The sequence below is a fragment of the Brachyhypopomus gauderio genome, chromosome 19, assembly GCF_052324685.1.
Source record: "Brachyhypopomus gauderio isolate BG-103 chromosome 19, BGAUD_0.2, whole genome shotgun sequence".
Lineage (NCBI taxonomy): Eukaryota > Metazoa > Chordata > Actinopteri > Gymnotiformes > Hypopomidae > Brachyhypopomus > Brachyhypopomus gauderio.
In genome coordinates, this window is record NC_135229.1 from 2,008,206 (window position 1) to 2,030,420 (window position 22,215).

At 47.1% G+C, this 22,215-nt stretch overlaps 1 protein-coding gene across 2 annotated transcripts; it reads right to left on the minus strand.

The window, feature by feature from the left end:
• Positions 1-1,038: 1,038 nt before the first annotated feature.
• On the minus strand, positions 1,039-21,002 carry LOC143483062 (polymeric immunoglobulin receptor-like). 2 transcript variants are annotated; one of them, XM_076981754.1, is made up of 9 exons: positions 20,975-21,002; positions 15,797-16,831; positions 15,298-15,627; positions 14,785-15,081; positions 3,291-3,386; positions 2,988-3,040; positions 2,225-2,299; positions 1,969-2,026; positions 1,039-1,865 (listed from the first exon to the last, which is right to left on the minus strand). In XM_076981754.1, exons 2-9 carry the CDS (start codon positions 15,831-15,833, stop codon positions 1,858-1,860), a joined length of 954 nt encoding a protein of 317 aa, XP_076837869.1. In that variant the 5' UTR covers positions 15,834-16,831; positions 20,975-21,002; the 3' UTR covers positions 1,039-1,857. The 2 variants fall into 2 exon arrangements, with proteins under 2 accessions (XP_076837869.1, XP_076837868.1); XM_076981753.1 differs by having other exon boundaries at positions 1,969-2,029.
• Between the last annotated feature and the right edge of the window lie 1,213 nt (positions 21,003-22,215).

Genomic DNA, 22,215 nt, shown 5'->3' on the forward strand with positions numbered 1-22,215 from the left:
CTGTGTTTCAGTGGTACACACTGTTATGACTCTAAACACCAACTGTGTTTCAGTGATACACACTGTTATGACTCTAAACACAAACTGTGTTTCAGTGGTACACACTGTTATGACTCTAAACACAAACTGTGTTTCAGTGATACACACTGCTATGACTCTAAACACCAACTGTGTTTCAGTGGTCCACACTGTTATGACTGTAAACACCAACTGTGTTTCAGTGGTCCACACTGCTATGACTCTAAACACCAACTGTGTTTCAGTGGTCCACACTGTTATGACTCTAAACACAAACTGTGTTTCAGTGATACACACTGTTATGACTCTAAACACCAACTGTGTTTCAGTGATACACACTGTTATGAATCTAAACACAAACTGTGTTTCAGTGGTCCACACTGTTATGACTCTAAACACAAACTGTGTTTCAGTGATACACACTGCTATGACTCTAAACACCAACTGTGTTTCAGTGGTACACACTGCTATGACTCTAAACACAAACTGTGTTTCAGTGGTACACACTGCTATGACTCTAAACACCAACTGTGTTTCAGTGGTACACACTGCTATGCTTTGATAAACTTTTTTTTCTTTCAGTTCTGCATTTTTATGGTCAATTCCTTTTTATAACTTAACCTGAGTGGATATGTAGCCAAACTTGTGTATTTCACATTTCACTATGTGTAATACATGTAATAACACCCGTACCAGTCTGTGACTCTGCAGTTTGGGACTAGATTAAATCTAGACTAAATCTAGACTAAATCTCTCCAGCGCTTCTGTCCTCAGGACCACAGAGGTCCAAAATAATTTAGCTTTAATCATTTAAACAAGATGATGTAGATGGCAAGAAATATCACAGTTTGTTCTGGTGTTTTTACTGGTTGAAACCAATAAACTGTCCAACCCCAGAGAGGGTTTAGTCCAGGACTATTCAACTGGCGGCCCGCGGGCCAGAACCGGCCCTTTAATGAATTTGAACCGGCCCGCAGCCCATCTCCCCATAAATAATAATAAATATTTGATAAACCGCCGTAAAAATATATAACATTTTATTTGCAACATTTTACGACACTGTGTGGCTCTTTGCGGCACGTTTCCAAGACAGACGCACTTGAGAAGCATGACGCTGTCAAAGAAGAGATGCAAGATTGATACAGAAAACAGACACTATAATAACGACTGGACAGATAAATATGCCCATATTGTCACGTTGAGGACCCCGGCCCCTCCCTTTTGGGCGTGTGTTAACGTTGTCCACGTGCTTTGTCTGCGTCAGTGGATCTTCGTGGTTATGGTTATGTCGTGTGATAATGTGTCTCACCTGTGAATCGTCTCGTAATCACGTGGGGCTAATGTGGTTTGTCTATTTAATGTGCGCTCGTCGTTGTCTAAGGTTTACACATTGTTGTGAATGCGTCTATGTTCTTCGTGCGCTTTATGCGCTTATTTGTAAATAAAGTAACCGTGACGTCAGTCAGCAAGGATTCCCGTGTCTCTGTTACGAGTTGTGCGGTGAAAAAGGAGTACAACGTGCGGAGGCACTTTACTACTACTCACTCTCATTTTGACAATGAATATCCACCGGGTTCTGGTGCTCGTCAAACAAAAATACAATCACTTATTACAAACTACAAGCGAAGTTTTGTACTGAGACTGTTACTTGTTACTGTGATGCAATGGAACTTGAAGTCGTTAATTATTTTAATTTTTCTTTCTTTTTGCACTTGAAGCCAAGTGTCGGGCCCCCGAACCCGAACAATGTCCAAGCATCAGAACACCAGTCCGCCAGCAGGCCCCTGGGATCAGGAGAACCGAGCTTATGTTGCCCTGAGAGTCTGTAGAGTGAGGAGCTTAAGGACCTATCAGGGAAAATATATGTTTGTTTGTTTTCCAGATCTGTTTCTTTACAACACTGTCAGTAGAGTAAACAGCAATAAAGTCCCAAAGGTCATTGTTCCATACTTTGTTTTACATTCGTCAAGGTGCTGTATGTCACCGGCTCTTCAGACTGCAAGGACGTCTGCTTCATAATCACACACACACACACACACACACACACACACACACACACACACACACACACACACACACACAGAGTACATGCCACCTTTAGACATTTAGACATTTGTATGGTTTACAGGGACATCTTAAAATGACATACAGGGAATGCATTGATTTTAGTGTGTTGAGTTTCATGTTTGTCACAATAAAATCAAACCTGCGCTTCTGTGTCACGCTGTCCTAATTTTTTCTTGCTTTCCTTGAAAATAACCGAGGAGTACGACAACTCAGCCTGCGAAGAGAAAGAAAGAACCTGACTGTGGCGTGTTTCAGTGTCTCGACTGGGGCTGTTTCAGAGGTGGTGGCGTGTTTCAGTGTCTCGACTGGGCCTGTTTCAGAGGCGGAGGCGTGTTTCAGTGTCTCGACTAGGCCTGTTTCAGAGGTGGTGGCGTGTTTCAGTGTCTCGACTGGGCCTGTTTCAGAGGTGGTGGCGTGTTTCAGTGTCTCGACTGGGCCTGTTTTAGAGGTGGTGGCGTGTTTCAGTGTCTCGACTGGGGCTGTTTCAGAGGTGGTGGCGTGTTTCAGTGTCTCGACTGGGCCTGTTTTAGAGGTGGTGGCGTGTTTCAGTGTCTCGACTGGGCCTGTTTCAGAGGCGGTGGCGTGTTTCAGAGGCGGTGGCGTGTTTCAGTGTCTCGACTGGGCCTGTTTCAGAGGTGGTGGCGTGTTTCAGTGTCTCGACTGGGCCTGTTTCAGAGGTGGTGGCGTGTTTCAGTGTCTCCACTGGGCCTGTTTCAGAGGTGGTGGCGTGTTTCAGTGTCTCGACTGGGCCTGTTTCAGAGGCGGTGGCGTGTTTCAGAGGCGGTGGCGTGTTTCAGTGTCTCGACTGGGCCTGTTTCAGAGGTGGTGGCGTGTTTCAGTGTCTCGACTGGGCCTGTTTCAGAGGTGGTGGAGTGTTTCACACAGTGTTTTGCAGCTCTTACGTTGTGCTGCTCCCACTCTGTGTTCCTCTTTTGGCTTTCAGACTGACGGCTCCCTGTGGCCAGAAAAGCATCATCATCATTAATCAGTGGCGCAAACTATTACACAAACAACACTGTGGGAGGCACTTAATCATCCCAGAACATTCAACATCTTAACCATGAACTTAATCCCAATCTTAATCCTAACCATAGTCTTTAAACCATATCAATACTTCATCACAGTATGTGAGATTTTAACTGATGTTGTGTCACTATATTTTCAGGTTTTCAGGGATCTACTGAACTGCCCAGTGTAACACTGACCACGCTTCCTTCTCCACATCCAGAAGGCCACACCAGCTAGAAGAGTCAGGCCTGCAAACACAGTGAGGACGACCACAGTCCTGTGTCCTGTGTCCTCTGTGGGGAGACATAGAAACACGAATGCCATGCAGCTCAGAAATAACATGTCATTTTTTTATTTGCCTAAAATATTAACATTTTTAGATGTATTTATTTTTATAGTCTTTAGAAGTTTATAAAAGTATACTTTTAGAAAAATAAAGGATCATTTACAGTTTCAATCGATTGGTTTGGCTCATTTCTTGAAACCGAGATGACATTCTCAAAACAACATGGACAAGTCTGGTAACCCCTTGGCAATTGTTCACAACACAATAGCATTTCTCATTGGTCAAATGTCTATGTACATGTCTCAAATATCCCAGTGCGTCTTTGCAAATGATTTAGTACAAGTAGCCTACAGTTAGCACAGTTAGCCTACATTTAGCACAATTTCCTAGTAATTTGATCACGGTGATCTCAACTGATTAGCTGATTTTCAGTCAAATGGCTGTTCTCTCTAAAATATGTCATACATATTTCATTGTATAAGCCATTGCATGCACAACAATCTGTTCAATTGTCAAAATTAGTCAACATTATACCATATATATTATATAGCATTATACCACGAACACCACATACCAACCTCTTGATACATTTGGTAAATTTATGACTATAATTGAACATCTGAAACTATAACCTTACTAATGAAGGAGGTTCACACATCTCAGATAACCAATCAGATAGAGACTTGACAGGTGCTGTCCATGCTTGTGAATGCTATCAATCATGTAGGCCTGTACATAGAGAGATTGACTAGGACCAATACAATTACTGAACATGGAGGCAACTAGCCCAACACAAGCAAGAAGACAACTTCCTGCTCGAGGAAGAGGTGGAAGAAGAAGATGAGGAAGAGGAGGAGTGAGGGTACGTGGTGGTGGGACAGGGGGAAGAAGAAGATGAGGAAGAGGAGGAGTGAGGGTACGTGGTGGTGGGACAGGAGGAAGAAGAAGATGAGGAAGAGGAGGAGTGAGGGTACGTGGTGGTGGGACAGGGGGAAGAAGAAGAGGAAGAGGAGGAGTGAGGGTACGTGGTGGTGGGACAGGGGGAAGAAGAAGATGAGGAAGAGGAGGAGTGAGGGTACGTGGTGGTGGGACAGGTGGAAGAAGATGATGAGGAAGAGGAGGAGTGAGGGTACGTGGTGGTGGGACAGGAGGAAGAAGAAGATGAGGAAGAGGAGGAGTGAGGGTACGTGGTGGTGGGACAGGTGGAAGAAGATGAGGAAGAGGAGGAGTGAGGGTACGTGGTGGTGGGACAGGGGGAAGAAGAAGATGAGGAAGAGGAGGAGTGAGGGTACGTGGTGGTGGGACAGGTGGAAGAAGATGATGAGGAAGAGGAGGAGTGAGGGTACGTGGTGGTGGGACAGGAGGAAGAAGAAGATGAGGAAGAGGAGGAGTGAGGGTACGTGGTGGTGGGACAGGTGGAAGAAGAAGATGAGGAAGAGGAGGAGTGAGGGTACGTGGTGGTGGGACAGGGGGAAGAAGATGAGGAAGAGGAGGAGTGAGGGTACGTGGTGGAGGGACAGGGGGAAGAAGAAGATGAGGAAGAGGAGGAGTGAGGGTACGTGGTGGTGGGACAGGAGGAAGAAGAAGATGAGGAAGAGGAGGAGTGAGGGTACGTGGTGGTGGGACAGGGGGAAGAAGATGAGGAAGAGGAGGAGTGAGGGTACGTGGTGGTGGGACAGGGAGAAGAAGAAGATGAGGAAGAGGAGGAGTGAGGGTACGTGGTGGTGGGACAGGGGGAAGAAGAAGATGAGGAAGAGGAGGAGTGAGGGTACGTGGTGGAGGGACAGGGGGAAGAAGAAGATGAGGAAGAGGAGGAGTGAGGGTACGTGGTGGTGGGACAGGTGGAAGAAGATGATGAGGAAGAGGAGGAGTGAGGGTACGTGGTGGTGGGACAGGAGGAAGAAGAAGATGAGGAAGAGGAGGAGTGAGGGTACGTGGTGGTGGGACAGGTGGAAGAAGAAGATGAGGAAGAGGAGGAGTGAGGGTACGTGGTGGTGGGACAGGGGGAAGAAGAAGATGAGGAAGAGGAGGAGTGAGGGTACGTGGTGGAGGGACAGGGGGAAGAAGAAGATGAGGAAGAGGAGGAGTGAGGGTACGTGGTGGTGGGACAGGTGGAAGAAGATGATGAGGAAGAGGAGGAGTGAGGGTACGTGGTGGTGGGACAGGAGGAAGAAGAAGATGAGGAAGAGGAGGAGTGAGGGTACGTGGTGGTGGGACAGGGGGAAGAAGAAGAGGAAGAGGAGGAGTGAGGGTACGTGGTGGTGGGACAGGGAGAAGAAGAAGATGAGGAAGAGGAGGAGTGAGGGTACGTGGTGGTGGGACAGGGAGAAGAAGAAGATGAGGAAGAGGAGGAGTGAGGGTACGTGGTGGTGGGACAGGTGGAAGAAGAAGATGAGGAAGAGGAGGAGTGAGGGTACGTGGTGGTGGGACAGGAGGAAGATGATGAGGAAGAGGAGGAGTGAGGGTACGTGGTGGTGGGACAGGGAGAAGAAGATGAGGAAGAGGAGGAGTGAGGGTACGTGGTGGTGGGATGGGAGAAGAAGAAGATGAGGAAGAGGAGGAGTGAGGGTACGTGGTGGTGGGACAGGAGGAAGATGATGAGGAAGAGGAGGAGTGAGGGTACGTGGTGGTGGGACAGGGGGAAGAAGAAGATGAGGAAGAGGAGGAGTGAGGGTACGTGGTGGTGGGACAGGGGGAAGAAGAAGATGAGGAAGAGGAGGAGTGAGGGTACGTGGTGGTGGGACAGGGAGAAGAAGATGAGGAAGAGGAGGAGTGAGGGTACGTGGTGGTGGGACAGGGAGAAGAAGATGAGGAAGAGGAGGAGTGAGGGTACGTGGTGGTGGGACAGGGGGAAGAAGAAGATGATGAAGAGGAGGAGTGAGGGTACGTGGTGGTGTGACAGGGGGAAGAAGAAGATGAGGAAGAGGAGGAGTGAGGGTACGTGGTGGTGGGACAGGGAGAAGAAGATGAGGAAGAGGAGGAGTGAGGGTACGTGGTGGTGGGACAGGGGGAAGAAGAAGATGAGGAAGAGGAGGAGTGAGGGTACGTGGTGGTGGGACAGGGAGAAGAAGAAGATGAGGAAGAGGAGGAGTGAGGGTACGTGGTGGTGGGACAGGAGGAAGAAGAAGATGAGGAAGAGGAGGAGTGAGGGTACGTGGTGGTGGGACAGGGAGAAGAAGAAGATGAGGAAGAGGAGGAGTGAGGGTACGTGGTGGTGGGACAGGGTGAAGAAGAAGATGAGGAAGAGGAGGAGTGAGGGTACGTGGTGGTGGGACAGGGAGAAGAAGATGAGGAAGAGGAGGAGTGAGGGTACGTGGTGGTGGGACAGGGAGAAGAAGATGAGGAAGAGGAGGAGTGAGGGTACGTGGTGGTGGGACAGGGGGAAGAAGAAGATGAGGAAGAGGAGGAGTGAGGGTACGTGGTGGTGGGACAGGGAGAAGAAGAAGATGAGGAAGAGGAGGAGTGAGGGTACGTGGTGGTGGGACAGGGGGAAGAAGAAGATGAGGAAGAGGAGGAGTGAGGGTACGTGGTGGTGGGACAGGGAGAAGAAGAAGATGAGGAAGAGGAGGAGTGAGGGTACGTGGTGGTGGGACAGGGTGAAGAAGAAGATGAGGAAGAGGAGGAGTGAGGGTACGTGGTGGTGGGACAGGGAGAAGAAGATGAGGAAGAGGAGGAGTGAGGGTACGTGGTGGTGGGACAGGGGGAAGAAGAAGATGATGAAGAGGAGGAGTGAGGGTACGTGGTGGTGTGACAGGGGGAAGAAGAAGATGAGGAAGAGGAGGAGTGAGGGTACGTGGTGGTGGGACAGGGAGAAGAAGAAGATGAGGAAGAGGAGGAGTGAGGGTACGTGGTGGTGGGACAGGGAGAAGAAGAAGATGAGGAAGAGGAGGAGTGAGGGTACGTGGTGGTGGGACAGGTGGAAGAAGAAGATGAGGAAGAGGAGGAGTGAGGGTACGTGGTGGTGGGACAGGGAGAAGAAGATGAGGAAGAGGAGGAGTGAGGGTACGTGGTGGTGGGACAGGGAGAAGAAGAAGATGAGGAAGAGGAGGAGTGAGGGTACGTGGTGGTGGGACAGGGGGAAGAAGAAGATGAGGAAGAGGAGGAGTGAGGGTACGTGGTGGAGGGACAGGGGGAAGAAGAAGATGAGGAAGAGGAGGAGTGAGGGTACGTGGTGGTGGGACAGGTGGAAGAAGATGATGAGGAAGAGGAGGAGTGAGGGTACGTGGTGGTGGGACAGGGAGAAGAAGATGAGGAAGAGGAGGAGTGAGGGTACGTGGTGGTGGGACAGGAGGAAGAAGAAGATGAGGAAGAGGAGGAGTGAGGGTACGTGGTAGTGGGACAGGTGGAAGAAGAAGATGAGGAAGAGGAGGAGTGAGGGTACGTGGTGGTGGGACAGGGGGAAGAAGAAGATGAGGAAGAGGAGGAGTGAGGGTACGTGGTGGAGGGACAGGGGGAAGAAGAAGATGAGGAAGAGGAGGAGTGAGGGTACGTGGTGGTGGGACAGGTGGAAGAAGATGATGAGGAAGAGGAGGAGTGAGGGTACGTGGTGGTGGGACAGGAGGAAGAAGAAGATGAGGAAGAGGAGGAGTGAGGGTACGTGGTGGTGGGACAGGGGGAAGAAGAAGAGGAAGAGGAGGAGTGAGGGTACGTGGTGGTGGGACAGGGAGAAGAAGAAGATGAGGAAGAGGAGGAGTGAGGGTACGTGGTGGTGGGACAGGGAGAAGAAGAAGATGAGGAAGAGGAGGAGTGAGGGTACGTGGTGGTGGGACAGGTGGAAGAAGAAGATGAGGAAGAGGAGGAGTGAGGGTACGTGGTGGTGGGACAGGAGGAAGATGATGAGGAAGAGGAGGAGTGAGGGTACGTGGTGGTGGGACAGGGAGAAGAAGATGAGGAAGAGGAGGAGTGAGGGTACGTGGTGGTGGGATGGGAGAAGAAGAAGATGAGGAAGAGGAGGAGTGAGGGTACGTGGTGGTGGGACAGGAGGAAGATGATGAGGAAGAGGAGGAGTGAGGGTACGTGGTGGTGGGACAGGGGGAAGAAGAAGATGAGGAAGAGGAGGAGTGAGGGTACGTGGTGGTGGGACAGGGGGAAGAAGAAGATGAGGAAGAGGAGGAGTGAGGGTACGTGGTGGTGGGACAGGGAGAAGAAGATGAGGAAGAGGAGGAGTGAGGGTACGTGGTGGTGGGACAGGGAGAAGAAGATGAGGAAGAGGAGGAGTGAGGGTACGTGGTGGTGGGACAGGGGGAAGAAGAAGATGATGAAGAGGAGGAGTGAGGGTATGTGGTGGTGTGACAGGGGGAAGAAGAAGATGAGGAAGAGGAGGAGTGAGGGTACGTGGTGGTGGGACAGGGAGAAGAAGATGAGGAAGAGGAGGAGTGAGGGTACGTGGTGGTGGGACAGGGGGAAGAAGAAGATGAGGAAGAGGAGGAGTGAGGGTACGTGGTGGTGGGACAGGGAGAAGAAGAAGATGAGGAAGAGGAGGAGTGAGGGTACGTGGTGGTGGGACAGGGGGAAGAAGAAGATGAGGAAGAGGAGGAGTGAGGGTACGTGGTGGTGGGACAGGGAGAAGAAGATGAGGAAGAGGAGGAGTGAGGGTACGTGGTGGTGGGACAGGGGGAAGAAGAAGATGATGAAGAGGAGGAGTGAGGGTACGTGGTGGTGTGACAGGGGGAAGAAGAAGATGAGGAAGAGGAGGAGTGAGGGTACGTGGTGGTGGGACAGGGAGAAGAAGAAGATGAGGAAGAGGAGGAGTGAGGGTACGTGGTGGTGGGACAGGGAGAAGAAGAAGATGAGGAAGAGGAGGAGTGAGGGTACGTGGTGGTGGGACAGGTGGAAGAAGAAGATGAGGAAGAGGAGGAGTGAGGGTACGTGGTGGTGGGACAGGGAGAAGAAGATGAGGAAGAGGAGGAGTGAGGGTACGTGGTGGTGGGACAGGGAGAAGAAGAAGATGAGGAAGAGGAGGAGTGAGGGTACGTGGTGGTGGGACAGGGGGAAGAAGAAGATGAGGAAGAGGAGGAGTGAGGGTACGTGGTGGTGGGACAGGGAGAAGAAGATGAGGAAGAGGAGGAGTGAGGGTACGTGGTGGTGGGACAGGGAGAAGAAGAAGATGAGGAAGAGGAGGAGTGAGGGTACGTGGTGGTGGGACAGGGAGAAGAAGAAGATGAGGAAGAGGAGGAGTGAGGGTACGTGGTGGTGGGACAGGTGGAAGAAGAAGATGAGGAAGAGGAGGAGTGAGGGTACGTGGTGGTGGGACAGGAGGAAGATGATGAGGAAGAGGAGGAGTGAGGGTACGTGGTGGTGGGACAGGGGGAAGAAGAAGGTGAGGAAGAGGAGGAGTGAGGGTACGTGGTGGTGGGACAGGAGGAAGAAGAAGATGAGGAAGAGGAGGAGTGAGGGTACGTGGTGGTGGGACAGGGAGAAGAAGAAGATGAGGAAGAGGAGGAGTGAGGGTACGTGGTGGTGGGACAGGGGGAAGAAGATGATGAGGAAGAGGAGGAGTGAGGGTACGTGGTGGTGGGACAGGGGGAAGAAGATGATGAGGAAGAGGAGGAGTGAGGGTACGTGGTGGTGGGACAGGGGGAAGAAGATGATGAGGAAGAGGAGGAGTGAGGGTACGTGGTGGTGGGACAGGGAGAAGATGATGAGGAAGAGGAGGAGTGAGGGTACGTGGTGGTGGGACAGGGGGAAGAAGAAGATGAGGAAGAGGAGGAGTGAGGGTACGTGGTGGTGGGACAGGGGGAAGAAGATGATGAGGAAGAGGAGGAGTGAGGGTACGTGGTGGTGGGACAGGGGGAAGAAGAAGATGAGGAAGAGGAGGAGTGAGGGTACGTGGTGGTGGGACAGGGGGAAGAAGAAGATGAGGAAGAGGAGGAGTGAGGGTACGTGGTGGTGGGACAGGGGGAAGAAGAAGATGATGAAGAGGAGGAGTGAGGGTACGTGGTGGTGTGACAGGGGGAAGAAGAAGATGAGGAAGAGGAGGAGTGAGGGTACGTGGTGGTGGGACAGGGAGAAGAAGAAGATGAGGAAGAGGAGGAGTGAGGGTACGTGGTGGTGGGACAGGGAGAAGAAGAAGATGAGGAAGAGGAGGAGTGAGGGTACGTGGTGGTGGGACAGGTGGAAGAAGAAGATGAGGAAGAGGAGGAGTGAGGGTACGTGGTGGTGGGACAGGGAGAAGAAGATGAGGAAGAGGAGGAGTGAGGGTACGTGGTGGTGGGACAGGGAGAAGAAGAAGATGAGGAAGAGGAGGAGTGAGGGTACGTGGTGGTGGGACAGGGGGAAGAAGAAGATGAGGAAGAGGAGGAGTGAGGGTACGTGGTGGTGGGACAGGGAGAAGAAGATGAGGAAGAGGAGGAGTGAGGGTACGTGGTGGTGGGACAGGGAGAAGAAGAAGATGAGGAAGAGGAGGAGTGAGGGTACGTGGTGGTGGGACAGGGAGAAGAAGAAGATGAGGAAGAGGAGGAGTGAGGGTACGTGGTGGTGGGACAGGTGGAAGAAGAAGATGAGGAAGAGGAGGAGTGAGGGTACGTGGTGGTGGGACAGGAGGAAGATGATGAGGAAGAGGAGGAGTGAGGGTACGTGGTGGTGGGACAGGGGGAAGAAGAAGGTGAGGAAGAGGAGGAGTGAGGGTACGTGGTGGTGGGACAGGAGGAAGAAGAAGATGAGGAAGAGGAGGAGTGAGGGTACGTGGTGGTGGGACAGGGAGAAGAAGAAGATGAGGAAGAGGAGGAGTGAGGGTACGTGGTGGTGGGACAGGGGGAAGAAGATGATGAGGAAGAGGAGGAGTGAGGGTACGTGGTGGTGGGACAGGGGGAAGAAGATGATGAGGAAGAGGAGGAGTGAGGGTACGTGGTGGTGGGACAGGGGGAAGAAGATGATGAGGAAGAGGAGGAGTGAGGGTACGTGGTGGTGGGACAGGGAGAAGATGATGAGGAAGAGGAGGAGTGAGGGTACGTGGTGGTGGGACAGGGGGAAGAAGAAGATGAGGAAGAGGAGGAGTGAGGGTACGTGGTGGTGGGACAGGGGGAAGAAGATGATGAGGAAGAGGAGGAGTGAGGGTACGTGGTGGTGGGACAGGGGGAAGAAGAAGATGAGGAAGAGGAGGAGTGAGGGTACGTGGTGGTGGGACAGGGGGAAGAAGAAGATGAGGAAGAGGAGGAGTGAGGGTACGTGGTGGTGGGACAGGGGGAAGAGACCGAGGAGCACGATCACACTGTGTTGTCCCAGATGAAATTCAGGCGATGCTCATTGACCACGTTATAAATCATCGCCTCACAATGGCAGAGGCAGGTCAACAAGTTCAACCCAAGTGCCTCTGTCTACCGTCTCCTCCATCATTATTGGCCAACGGGCCACAGTGGATGTCCCAGGCCAGAGAGGGGTCAATCTGACTATGTGTGCTGCCATTTCTGAGAATGGTGTGGCCACCCATATCCCCAGTCTTGGCCCATACAATACAGAGAAGCTCCTCTTTTTCCTGGATCGCCTTTACATCGATTTGATCCCTTAAAATGAGAGAGGTCTCGTAGGGCCTCACCTACCACACTATGTCATTGTATGGGACAATGTGAATTTCCACCATAGCCCACTCATCAGGGTTTGGTTTGCTACCCATCCAAGAATGCTCATGGAGTTCCTCCCCCCTCACTCTCCTTTCCTCAATCCCATTGAAGAGTTTTTTTTCCACTTGGAGATGGAGAGTGTATGACCATCATGTTCAAGACCAGAGATCCCTGCTCCATGTAATGGATGTTGCATGTGAAGGCCTTACAGGGAATCAGTGTAGGGGGTGGTTGTGACATTTCTACACTCGCTGCATTGCAAAGAGATTATACGTTGTAAGATGGATGAAAATCTGTGGCCAGACAGAGAGCAGCGTGTGGATGAAGTGAAACCACACCCCCACTTTATTTACAGGACTTTATTTTTATTGTATTGTATTACAGAATGGGCATTATGTTTACATTTCCTTTTTACACTACAGTATTGTTAGCAAGTTCATTTTTGTGTAAATAAAAATGGTTTCAACTTCCTTTGAGTTATTAGTTTGATGTGTGATTAACCTTTGTAAAATCCTTTTTTTCAGTTTTATACATCATTATATTCTGTTAGTTAGTCCTTTGCCATAGTGACAACACATTTAACCATTTTGACTTGAAGTGCTCACACAATGCCAAATGGTCAATACATTTTGGTAGCACTGACTATTCATACAAGACGGGAATTGAGTTTTGACACATGGGTGAATTGTTTTGGAAAGGATATGGGCTTCTGAAGGCTAACCATGGTGTTGTGCTGAACCATCCAGGTTATTTTGATAAAAGCACCAAATGCTTGAGGATGTCCAGTCTGTTTCGAGAAATGGGCTAAAGCAATTGCACGCCGATCTTTACTATTTTGGTGGCACTGACTCTTTAAATGAAAAAGGAGTTTAGTGTTGAAGCATAAGTGAACAGTTTTGGGACAGATATACGCTTTTGTAAGTCAGCCCTTTTGATGTGCTGATCTGTAAGACAGTTGTGCCAAATGATCTTAGAGTTTTGAGAATGTAATTTCGGTTTCAAGAAATGAGCCAAATCAATCGAGAAAAACTGTAAAGTAAAACAACACTTCATTGTTTAGTTTAATGAAGTGAAACAGGAAGTCTCAGACAGACGCAATAAAAACAATAAAACTTTTTTTTCTTTTTGTAGAAGCTTTACCGATATTCACAAGTATTCTCACCTACAGTTGTGATCAAATTTATTCAACCCCCACTGAAATAAAGTGTTTTGGCCAGTTTGACATTGATTTTGATCATTTCAGTCATCTTATTTACAATTATATCAAAGAGGCACTTATAAATTAGACAAACATAACATAATATTTATGATGGAATAACCACAAATGTCTTTACTGTGCTCACATCATTATCAGTTTTATTCAACCCCCTAGTGACATTATTTTTTAGTACTTAGTACAACATCCTTTTCCAGTTATGACAGCTTTCAAGCGTGAAGCATAGCTTGACACAAGTGTCTTGCAGCGACCTATGGGTATCTTAGCCCATTCTTCATGGGCAAAAGCCTCCAGTTCAGTCACATTCTTAGGCTTGCGCACTGCAACTGCCTTCTTTAGGTCCCACCAGAGGTTCTCAATTGGATTTAAGTCTGGTGATTGCGATGGCCACTCTAGAATGTTCCAGCCTTTCATGTTCAACCATGCTCTAGTGGACTTGGATGTGTGCTTCGGATCATTGTCCTGTTGGAAGGTCCAACGTCTCCCAAGCCGCAGGTTTGTGACTGACTCCATCACATTTTCCTCCAAGATCTCCTGGTACTGAAGGGAATTCATGGTACCCTGCACACGTTGAAGCTTTCCTGTACCATTAGAAGCAAAACAGCCCCAAAGCATAATTGACCCCCCGCCATGCTTCACAGTAGGCAAGGTGTTCTTTTGTTCATAAGCCTGGTTCTTCCTTCTCCAAACATAGCGCTGGTCCATTGTCCCAAACAGTTCTAATTTAGTTTCATCTGACCACAGTACACTGTTCCAAAACCTTTGTGGCTTGTCCACATGACTTTTGGCATACTGCAGTCGACTTTTCTTGTTCTTTGGAGTCAGCAAGGGGGTGCGTCTGGGCGTTCTGGCATGGAGGTCTTCGTTATGCAGTGCGCGCCTTATTGTCTGAGCTGAAACTTCAGTGCCCACATCTGACAGGTCTTTTTTCAGTTCCTTAGCAGTCACGCGGGGATTTTTCTCCACATTACGCTTCAGGTAGCGCACAGCAGTCGCGGTCAGGATCTTCTTTCTGCCACGACCAGGTAACGTTTCCACTGTGCCCTTTAACTTGAACTTGCGAATGATACTTCCGATAGTGTCTCTTGGAATATTTAACAACTTCGCAATCTTTTTATATCCATTGCCATTCTTGTGAAGAGCAATAACCTCTTCTCTTGTCTTCTGGGACCATTCTCTTGCCTTCACCATGCTTGGAAACACACCAGTAGATGTCTAGAAGGAGCTGAGTATCACAGTCCTTTTAAATCTGCCTAATTGGTGCTTATCATGCTTGATTGCTGCTCGTTGACATCCACAGATGTTTTCAAAACCTGATGGAAAACACTGGAATGAACCTCTGTTCTTAGGAGTGGTAGTCGTAAAGGGGTTGAATAATTGTGTCAATGAAGAAATCACAAAAAGGCCATTTAATACTTTATGACAAAAAAAATTGATGCTATCTTAGTTGCATTTAGTTCTTTAACAAGTCCTTGTAAGATTTCATTATGAACACAATTACAAATGTGCACTGAATTCCATAAAACCCTTCGCAGCATTGGGGGTTGAATAAATTTGATCACAACTGTAAGTATAGTCCAGGCTTTTTAAAGGATGTGTGTAGAAATCACAGTGATTTGAAGTAATCTTACCAGTGACTGTGAGGTGAACAGGAACCTGTACATCTCCAACAGAGCACCAGTACCAGCCAGCATCACTCTTCTTCAGTCCACTCATCTCCACCTTGAAGAATGTTTTCCCATCATCACTGATCCACACTGTTGAATTCTGGGATGTGTAGGTCCTCCCCACTGTGTAGCAGCTCCAGTCTGTAGATCTGCACCACTGCTTGTGTTTATTCTGATATGCAGCACTGTAGAGACACTGAACACTGACGCTGCTCCCCTCCTCTCCACTCACACTGTTCCTGTTCACTGACACCGCAGGAGCTGAACACAGAACACAGCTGAGACTGCATCAAGTGCTCAAATCCACTGGTATGGTACATCTTACTAATCACTAGTTACTGGGAGAGAAATACAGTGTTGGATTCAAATCTGTGCAGTGTTGAATTAACTCCTGTCATATTGAATTAATGTTCATTCAAGATCTGCTGAACACCAGGATTGATTCATCAGTGGTGGGTTTTGTGTGTAATTACATACCTGATGTGACTGTGAAATAAAGTTGCTCTGTAACATCTAGTTGAAATATTCCTTCAATCTCCACAGCACACCAGTACGTTCCAGTATGATCCTCCTCTAGATCTCTCATCGTGACAGTAAAGAGACTCTGAGCTGGGTTGTCAGTCACAGTCACTTTGCCCTCTGTGGTATTTGCATACGCCAGAATCGAGCAGTAATTGAACGCTGCTTTATCATGATAGCACCAGTATTTCTTGTGCTGAATAAATCCTCTGTCGTAATGACACGGGATGGTGACAGAGCCTCCAGTCTGAAGAGTTAACTTCTTCTCTGTCCAAGTCCGCTCGATCCCTACAGCCACAAATTCTGAATATTATCGCTGCTAAGTACTAACCAAGTATTTTCACATTTCTTAAAGATGTCACTTCAATTTAAGACTTTAGTGTTAATTAATACATAAAGGGATTATTTGCACAACATTGTATACAGTAAAACCTTCAGTGCATAAAAAACTACTAACCTTGAACAAAGAAAATGACAATCAAAAGATACTGCATGTCTTCTTACTTCCTGCATTACTTTGTCTACTGAGATCATAAGACCATGTTAGAGGATGTACAAGCACTTATCTGACTGTGTAAAGGATCAAGTCATTGGTACACTGACCGCTTTCTTGAACTTCCCATTACAACTCAGCTAGCGCTCTGTGACTCAACAATGCCCCCTGCTGAAGTCTCTAAAGAATGTGCATGTGCCTTTTAAAAATATATTTTTCCATTATTACAGTTTTTGCTGCAGCTAATACCCGACACGTGGTCCTTATAGCACAATTTCTGAAAACACTAACCCATGTAGCCCATCTATTGGCGCTAAACCTTAAGCACATTCTCTGCCATACACTCATTTAGAAATTCTTAAACATTTATCCTCTCTCATGCTGTCCCTCAATCTAACTCAAAGTTGATTTCAGCACTCTAATCTGTCTCTAATCCTTTCTCTAATCTGTCTCTAATTTGTCTCTAATCTGTGTGCATGTGTGAGCCCCTATTAAAATGCTGGAGACTCCTGGAACCTCAGAGAGTGTAGGGATGTGTGTGTAGCCACTCTGACTCTGGGATTTCAACTTCCATTACAACTAAATGACAACATCAGCAATGATGATGATGATGAAGATTTATTCATATGGCACATGTTCACATTCACTATAGTAAGTACAACACAAAACATGACAATGTTGACATACATGAAGAACAGACTGACAAAAATAACAAAAATACTGATAAAAATAAAAAAGACTGATAAAAATACAAAAATAACATTCCACTCATTACAAGCAGATAGAGTTGAGTGATGTACTGGGCACTGCAGTTAGACCAGGAATAAACAGCTGATTGAAGTGGTTGAAGATGTTGGTACAAAAGATTTCATCGGGATTTAAAAAGCCAACAGTATAGGCCACAATCTTATCCCCACAAGATTATCGCCAATCTTAAGCCACAAGAATCGTACATCAGAGCCGGTTCAGTTGTGTGAAATACAGAACTTCACAACATCTCTGAAACATAAAACAAACCATCGATGAATCACATTGGCACAAACTGCTGAGACGTCCTCAACGCATCACTTCCTGTGAACCTTATCTGCCATTTTGAGTCAAAACACAAAATGGCAGATTACAAAGGCCTGGCAAAGTTAGTTTGTCTTTGTTCACGTCCGTTTTTGTACATGTCGTATTTATAAATTTTTAAAATCAAGGATTTTTAAATTACACACAACTCAGCACAGCCTGCAGGAACAACGTTTTGCCTCACGAGAACCTTCTTCGTTCTCTACAGCAAGTTCTCACAATCATAATTTGGGTCTGTTGCACTCACGTGGGTTTGTCTTTGTCAGACTGTCCAGTGTCTCTCGTGGTACAACCTAAAGAATCATGGGAATATGAATATTATATTTTGCTTTAGCCCCATCAGAACTCAGAACAAGAAGAAAAATCAACATAAAGGGTGTGAATTCTGTAGGAGACGAGGAGACATTCCTCACTGCATCTAGACTATAATGGAATGGTGTGTTTTATCAGCTTTAAAAGGCCTGATAATGTGTGAAATGTTTGTGAAGATTGGGAAACTTCTCTGCATTATGACAAGGCCATTTGCCATTGTAAAGTCAACACAGTCCACATGTGCAAAGGTAAACGTGTTGCACACTATATACCAGACGTGGGCGTTGTACAGCACACAGGACACATCTGGCCCTCTGACTATCTCTGTCAAAACTACATGTGTGACTACAACACCTGTTATACTGCTATAGGTGCTCGAAATACAACTACACTGCTTTAAGTTTGAAGCAGCTATTTAGTTTTTGTTTTTAAATTGTGTCTGTCTGGTCAGTTCACTCATGCACCTTCACTCAAATGTGTCTGAATGTGTTGGACAGTTTTCAAGACATCAGCTCTTAGCTCAAATATGTCAGCTAACGGTAAAAAAGAAAGATTGATACAGAATTCCAAGTTTTAACAAGGAATAGACTAAATACTGATTTACTAAAGTCAATTGTAAAGCTGTGTGGTTAGTTTGTGCAGAACAGTTAGTTGTGTTTATGGATAACAATTTCATTTGCAGTTAAGAGAGTAAACACGCAGAGAAGTACAAGAACTTGAGCTACATGGGCATCAGAAAATTTGCTAGCAAAACTGCAAAGGCAGCAAGAATATTTTCCAGAGCTGCACTCGTCCAGGGATACAGCAGTCAGGAGCAGCTGTGTGATCCCACAACACTGCAAGAAACACTCAGACCAGCTCTGATGGGGAGTTTGTCAGAGGATGTTTGGTGGGCTTTGCAGCGCTAATTTATCCTGAGAAATGAGACGTTTCCAAATGTGTCCCTCTCCAGGTGAACTAAGGGGAATTTGGACTTTCAGCAGCAAAACGAGGATAATTTTTGTTGTTTTGTCTTGGCTCTGAATGAGAGCTGTGATGTACAGCCCAGTTACTGATCTTAACACGTGGGGTAACGTTAAACTTTGAGATGATGGAGGAGCTGGCAGTGGTCAATGTGATGCTATTTTAACTGACAAAGGTACTTTCTAAACTGAACAATCACAAGTTCATTAAATATTGAGTTAAGTATATCAGTCTGACCTCCTAAAACAGTTCCGGTTTCTCATGAGGCCCCTTTAAAACACACTTTAAAAACATGGTATTTGGAACAAAATTACTTCTATGGTCAAAGGTCAGATTTTAGTGTGACCTTTGACACTAAGCTCATGTTGAACTCTTTTGGGGAGACTATCATGAATGTTTCTGAAGTAAACTTTAGGTAAATTATACCAGGTTTCTTTCAGTACTTCCCAGAGTTCTTCTTTAGATTTATGGTGTTTTGGAGTAGGTCACACTAAATACTTAAATACTATTATGCTATGTAGGCCCCCTGCTGGCTGCCCCCGTCAGCAGCAGCAGTATTTCATGTTGTCCTGTTGTTGTGATGGTGTGTTTGTCCCTCAGGTGGGCGTGGCCTATTAGGAAACCCAACACCTGAGGGTCGCTTGTCTGTCCTTATAGGCCTAAGTTTTGTCTTGTATGAGTTCACTGCTGATTATTGTATCCTTAATTTGGATTAGTTCACGGGTTTTAAGTTTGTGCACTTTATCCATTAAGTCCTCCCTTTTCCCTGAGACTGGCATTATCACTTCCTTTTTTATTTTCACTCATTGCCCGTCTGTCCCTCCCTGTGGGCGTGTTGTTATGTCATCTGCGTGCAGTTATGTCCATGTTTGTAGTTCCGTGGGTGTGGGTCGTTTGTGAGCGTGTTCGTAGTCGCGCCTGTGCCTTGTCCCGAGATCACGAGAGTATGTGTTAATCAGCTATATAATGTGCGTTCGCGCAATGTCTTGTGCTTGTCTTTGTCTAAAGTTTCGTGCCTGTGCGAGTCTTTTTTGTGCTTACTCTCCGCACGGAGCTTAACGTGGTTTTGTCTGATTAAACGTTCTATGTTGCACCGTTCGCCGCCCGTCGTGCCTCCTCCTCCAAGCGTCACTGTCACAAATACTAAATACTTAAATACTAAATAGCCTATAGAAGCAGATTTTTCCGTTTTTAGAAATGCATAAAATGTTGCTGTATTTTCTGCTTGTATTCTTCCAGAGTAATAATGTATTTCTTTACACATTTAAATTCATTAAATCCTAAACCCTAAAGTGAATCCCAGGTATTTGCTCAAACATGAAAAAACAAGATACCTGTATTGTGTGTGTGTGTGTGTGTGTGTGTGTGTGTGTGTGTGTGTGTGTATCTGTGTAAGTTGTTATTATACAGTAAGTGTTCGTACCAGTCTAATGAGGATGACTGCTGGTATGTTTAGGTCTGTGTGAGTAATGGTGGTGACGTCGATCACTGTAATCACTGTCGGATCTGAGGTCACTACCTCCGTCCGCCACCAGAGGTCACAATCACCAGAGTTTTAGAAATCAGCTGTTTTTTGTCAAGGTTAATTAGAACTAGTACTTAAGCCTGTCTCCTCCAGACTAACCTTGTTAAGTGTTGCCATCTCTTTACGAGTGACATCTGAGCGTATTCTTAGTGAATTTTCTGGTTGTCTTCCTGGTGTTTGATCTTGTTCTGTTTTTGTCTTTGCCCCTGTCTAGTCCTCCAGAACTTCTACCTGACCTCACCTGAGTCCTCTGATCTGGCTGTGGACTCCTGTCTTCCCCTCGCCTGTCTCTCCCCTCACTGTTGGAGTCCTGTCTACCATCACCTGTCTCTCCCCTCGCTGTTGGAGTCCTGTCTACCCCTCACCTGTCTCTCCCCTCACTGTTGGAGTCCTGTCTTCCCCTCACCTGTCTCTCCCCTCACTGTTGGAGTCCTGTCTTCCCCTCACCTGTCTCTCCCCTCACTGTTGGACTCCTGTCTACCCCTCGCCTGTCTCTCCCCTCACTGTTGGAGTCCTGTCTTCCCCTCACCTGTCTCTCCCCTCACTGTTGGACTCCTGTCTTCCCCTCACTGTTGGACTCCTGTCTTCCCCTCACTGTTGGACTCCTGTCTTCCCCTCACCTGTCTCTCCCCTCACTGTTGGACTCCTGTCTACCGTCGCCTGTCTCTCCCCTCGCTATTGGAGTCCTGTCTTCCCCTCGCCTGTCTCTCCCCTCGCTGTTGGAGTCCTGTCTTCCCCTCGCCTGTCTCTCCCCTCGCTGTTGGAGTCCTGTCTACCCCTCGCCTGTCTCTCCCCTCGCTGTTGGAGTCCTGTCTACCCCTCGCCTGTCTCTCCCCTCACTGTTTGAGTCCTGTCTACCGTCGCCTGTCTCTCCCCTCACTGTTGCCTGTTTGTATGTTTTGTCCTCCTGTTATTAAGAACCTCTGCTTACACACACACACACACACACACACACACACAGATCCACAGTCTGACCACCAGGCGTTACACACACATCCCTGTGGTATTTTCCTGTGTCCAAACTGTGTTTGTTGTAAATGGTATTTTCACATTCAGAGTTTTATGAACAATTATAGAATCAAGTGTGATGTGTAAACCGCACACTGATGTGGCACAGGAAGCTTTGTGCTACTTTGTCAAATGAAAATGTGATGACAGTTGTGTTTAAAAGTCTGTGTAGTAGAGAACATGGTTGGTGTAGGAATAGTTATCCAATGTAACAGACAAAAATCATATTACTTGGTTACATAGATCAATACTAGTGATGGTACCTGGTCTGGTTTGTGGTGTGGTCTTTCTAATGCTGGTTTTGTCATTGTCAGGTGTCCCTGTCAGTATGAGGAAAGAATGAACAACTTAACATTTCAGACACATTCTGGTATCAGTGAGAACATTTTTCATTAAGATGATCTCTGGTTGCTTCCTCTGATCTCCATACTGAGAATGTTGCATTCAGGAAACAACAGAGACCAAATATAAAAGAGTCAAACTGATTCACTTCTACTCTTTTACACTGGGACCAAATCTAGTATCACACCACAGACACTGGGTCAGTTATTCTGTCTTTAGTCAGTGCTGTCTTGGTTTAAATGTTCATCGACATATATTTTCACCACTTAATTAAAACACAAATGTACATGTAAACATACCTGTGAGTGTATCAGTGACTGTGAGGTGAACAGGAACCTGTACATCTCCAACAGAGCACCAGTACCAGCCAGCATCACTCTTCTTCAGTCCAGTCATCTCCACCTTGAAGGATGTTTTCCCATCATCCCTGATCTGCACTGTTGAATTCTGGGATGTGTAGGTCCTCCCCACTGTGTAGCAGCTCCAGTCTGTAGATCTGCACCACTGCTTGTGTTTATTCTGATATGCAGCACTGTAGAGACACTGGACACTGACGCTGCTCCCCTCCTCTCCACTCACACTGCTCCTGTTCACTGACACCGCAGGAGCTGAACACAGAACACAGCTGAGACTGCATCAAGTGCTCAAAACCACTTGTGCGCACATCTTACTAATCACTAGTTACTGGGAGAGAAAAACAGTGTTGGATTCACTCCTAACATATTGAAATATCGTGAACAGTTTTCATTCAAGTCCTGCTTATCATCAGGATTGATTCAGCAGTGGTGGGTTTAGTGCGTAATCACAAACCTGATGTGACTGTGAAATAAAATTGGTGTTTAACATCTGGTTGAAATATTCCTCCAATCTCCACAACACACCAGTACGTTCCAGTATGATTATCCTGTAGATCTCTCATTGTGACAGTAAAGAGACTCTGAGCTGAGTTGTCAGTCACAGTCACTTTGTCGACTGTGGTATTTGCATAAGCCAGAATCGAGCAGTAACTGAACGCTTCTATAGCATTATAGCACCAGTATTTCTTGTGCTGAATAAATTCTCTGTCGTAATGACACGGGATGGTGACAGAGCCTCCAGTCTGAAGAGTTAACTTCTTCTCTGTCCAAGTCCGCTTGATCCCTACAGCAACAAACTCTGAATA

Bases quoted from the DNA above. Each gene is read 5' to 3' on its own strand.
- LOC143483062 (XM_076981753.1), bottom strand. From the start codon at position 15,833: ATGCAGTATCTTTTGATTGTCATTTTCTTTGTTCAAG. The intron at 15,628-15,796 runs GTTAGTAGTTTT...TTGTGGCTGTAG, and splicing joins TGTCATTTTCTTTGTTCAAG to GGATCGAGCGGACTTGGACA. The intron at 15,082-15,297 runs GTATGTAATTAC...TTCTGTGTTCAG, and splicing joins TTATTTCACAGTCACATCAG to CTCCTGCGGTGTCAGTGAAC.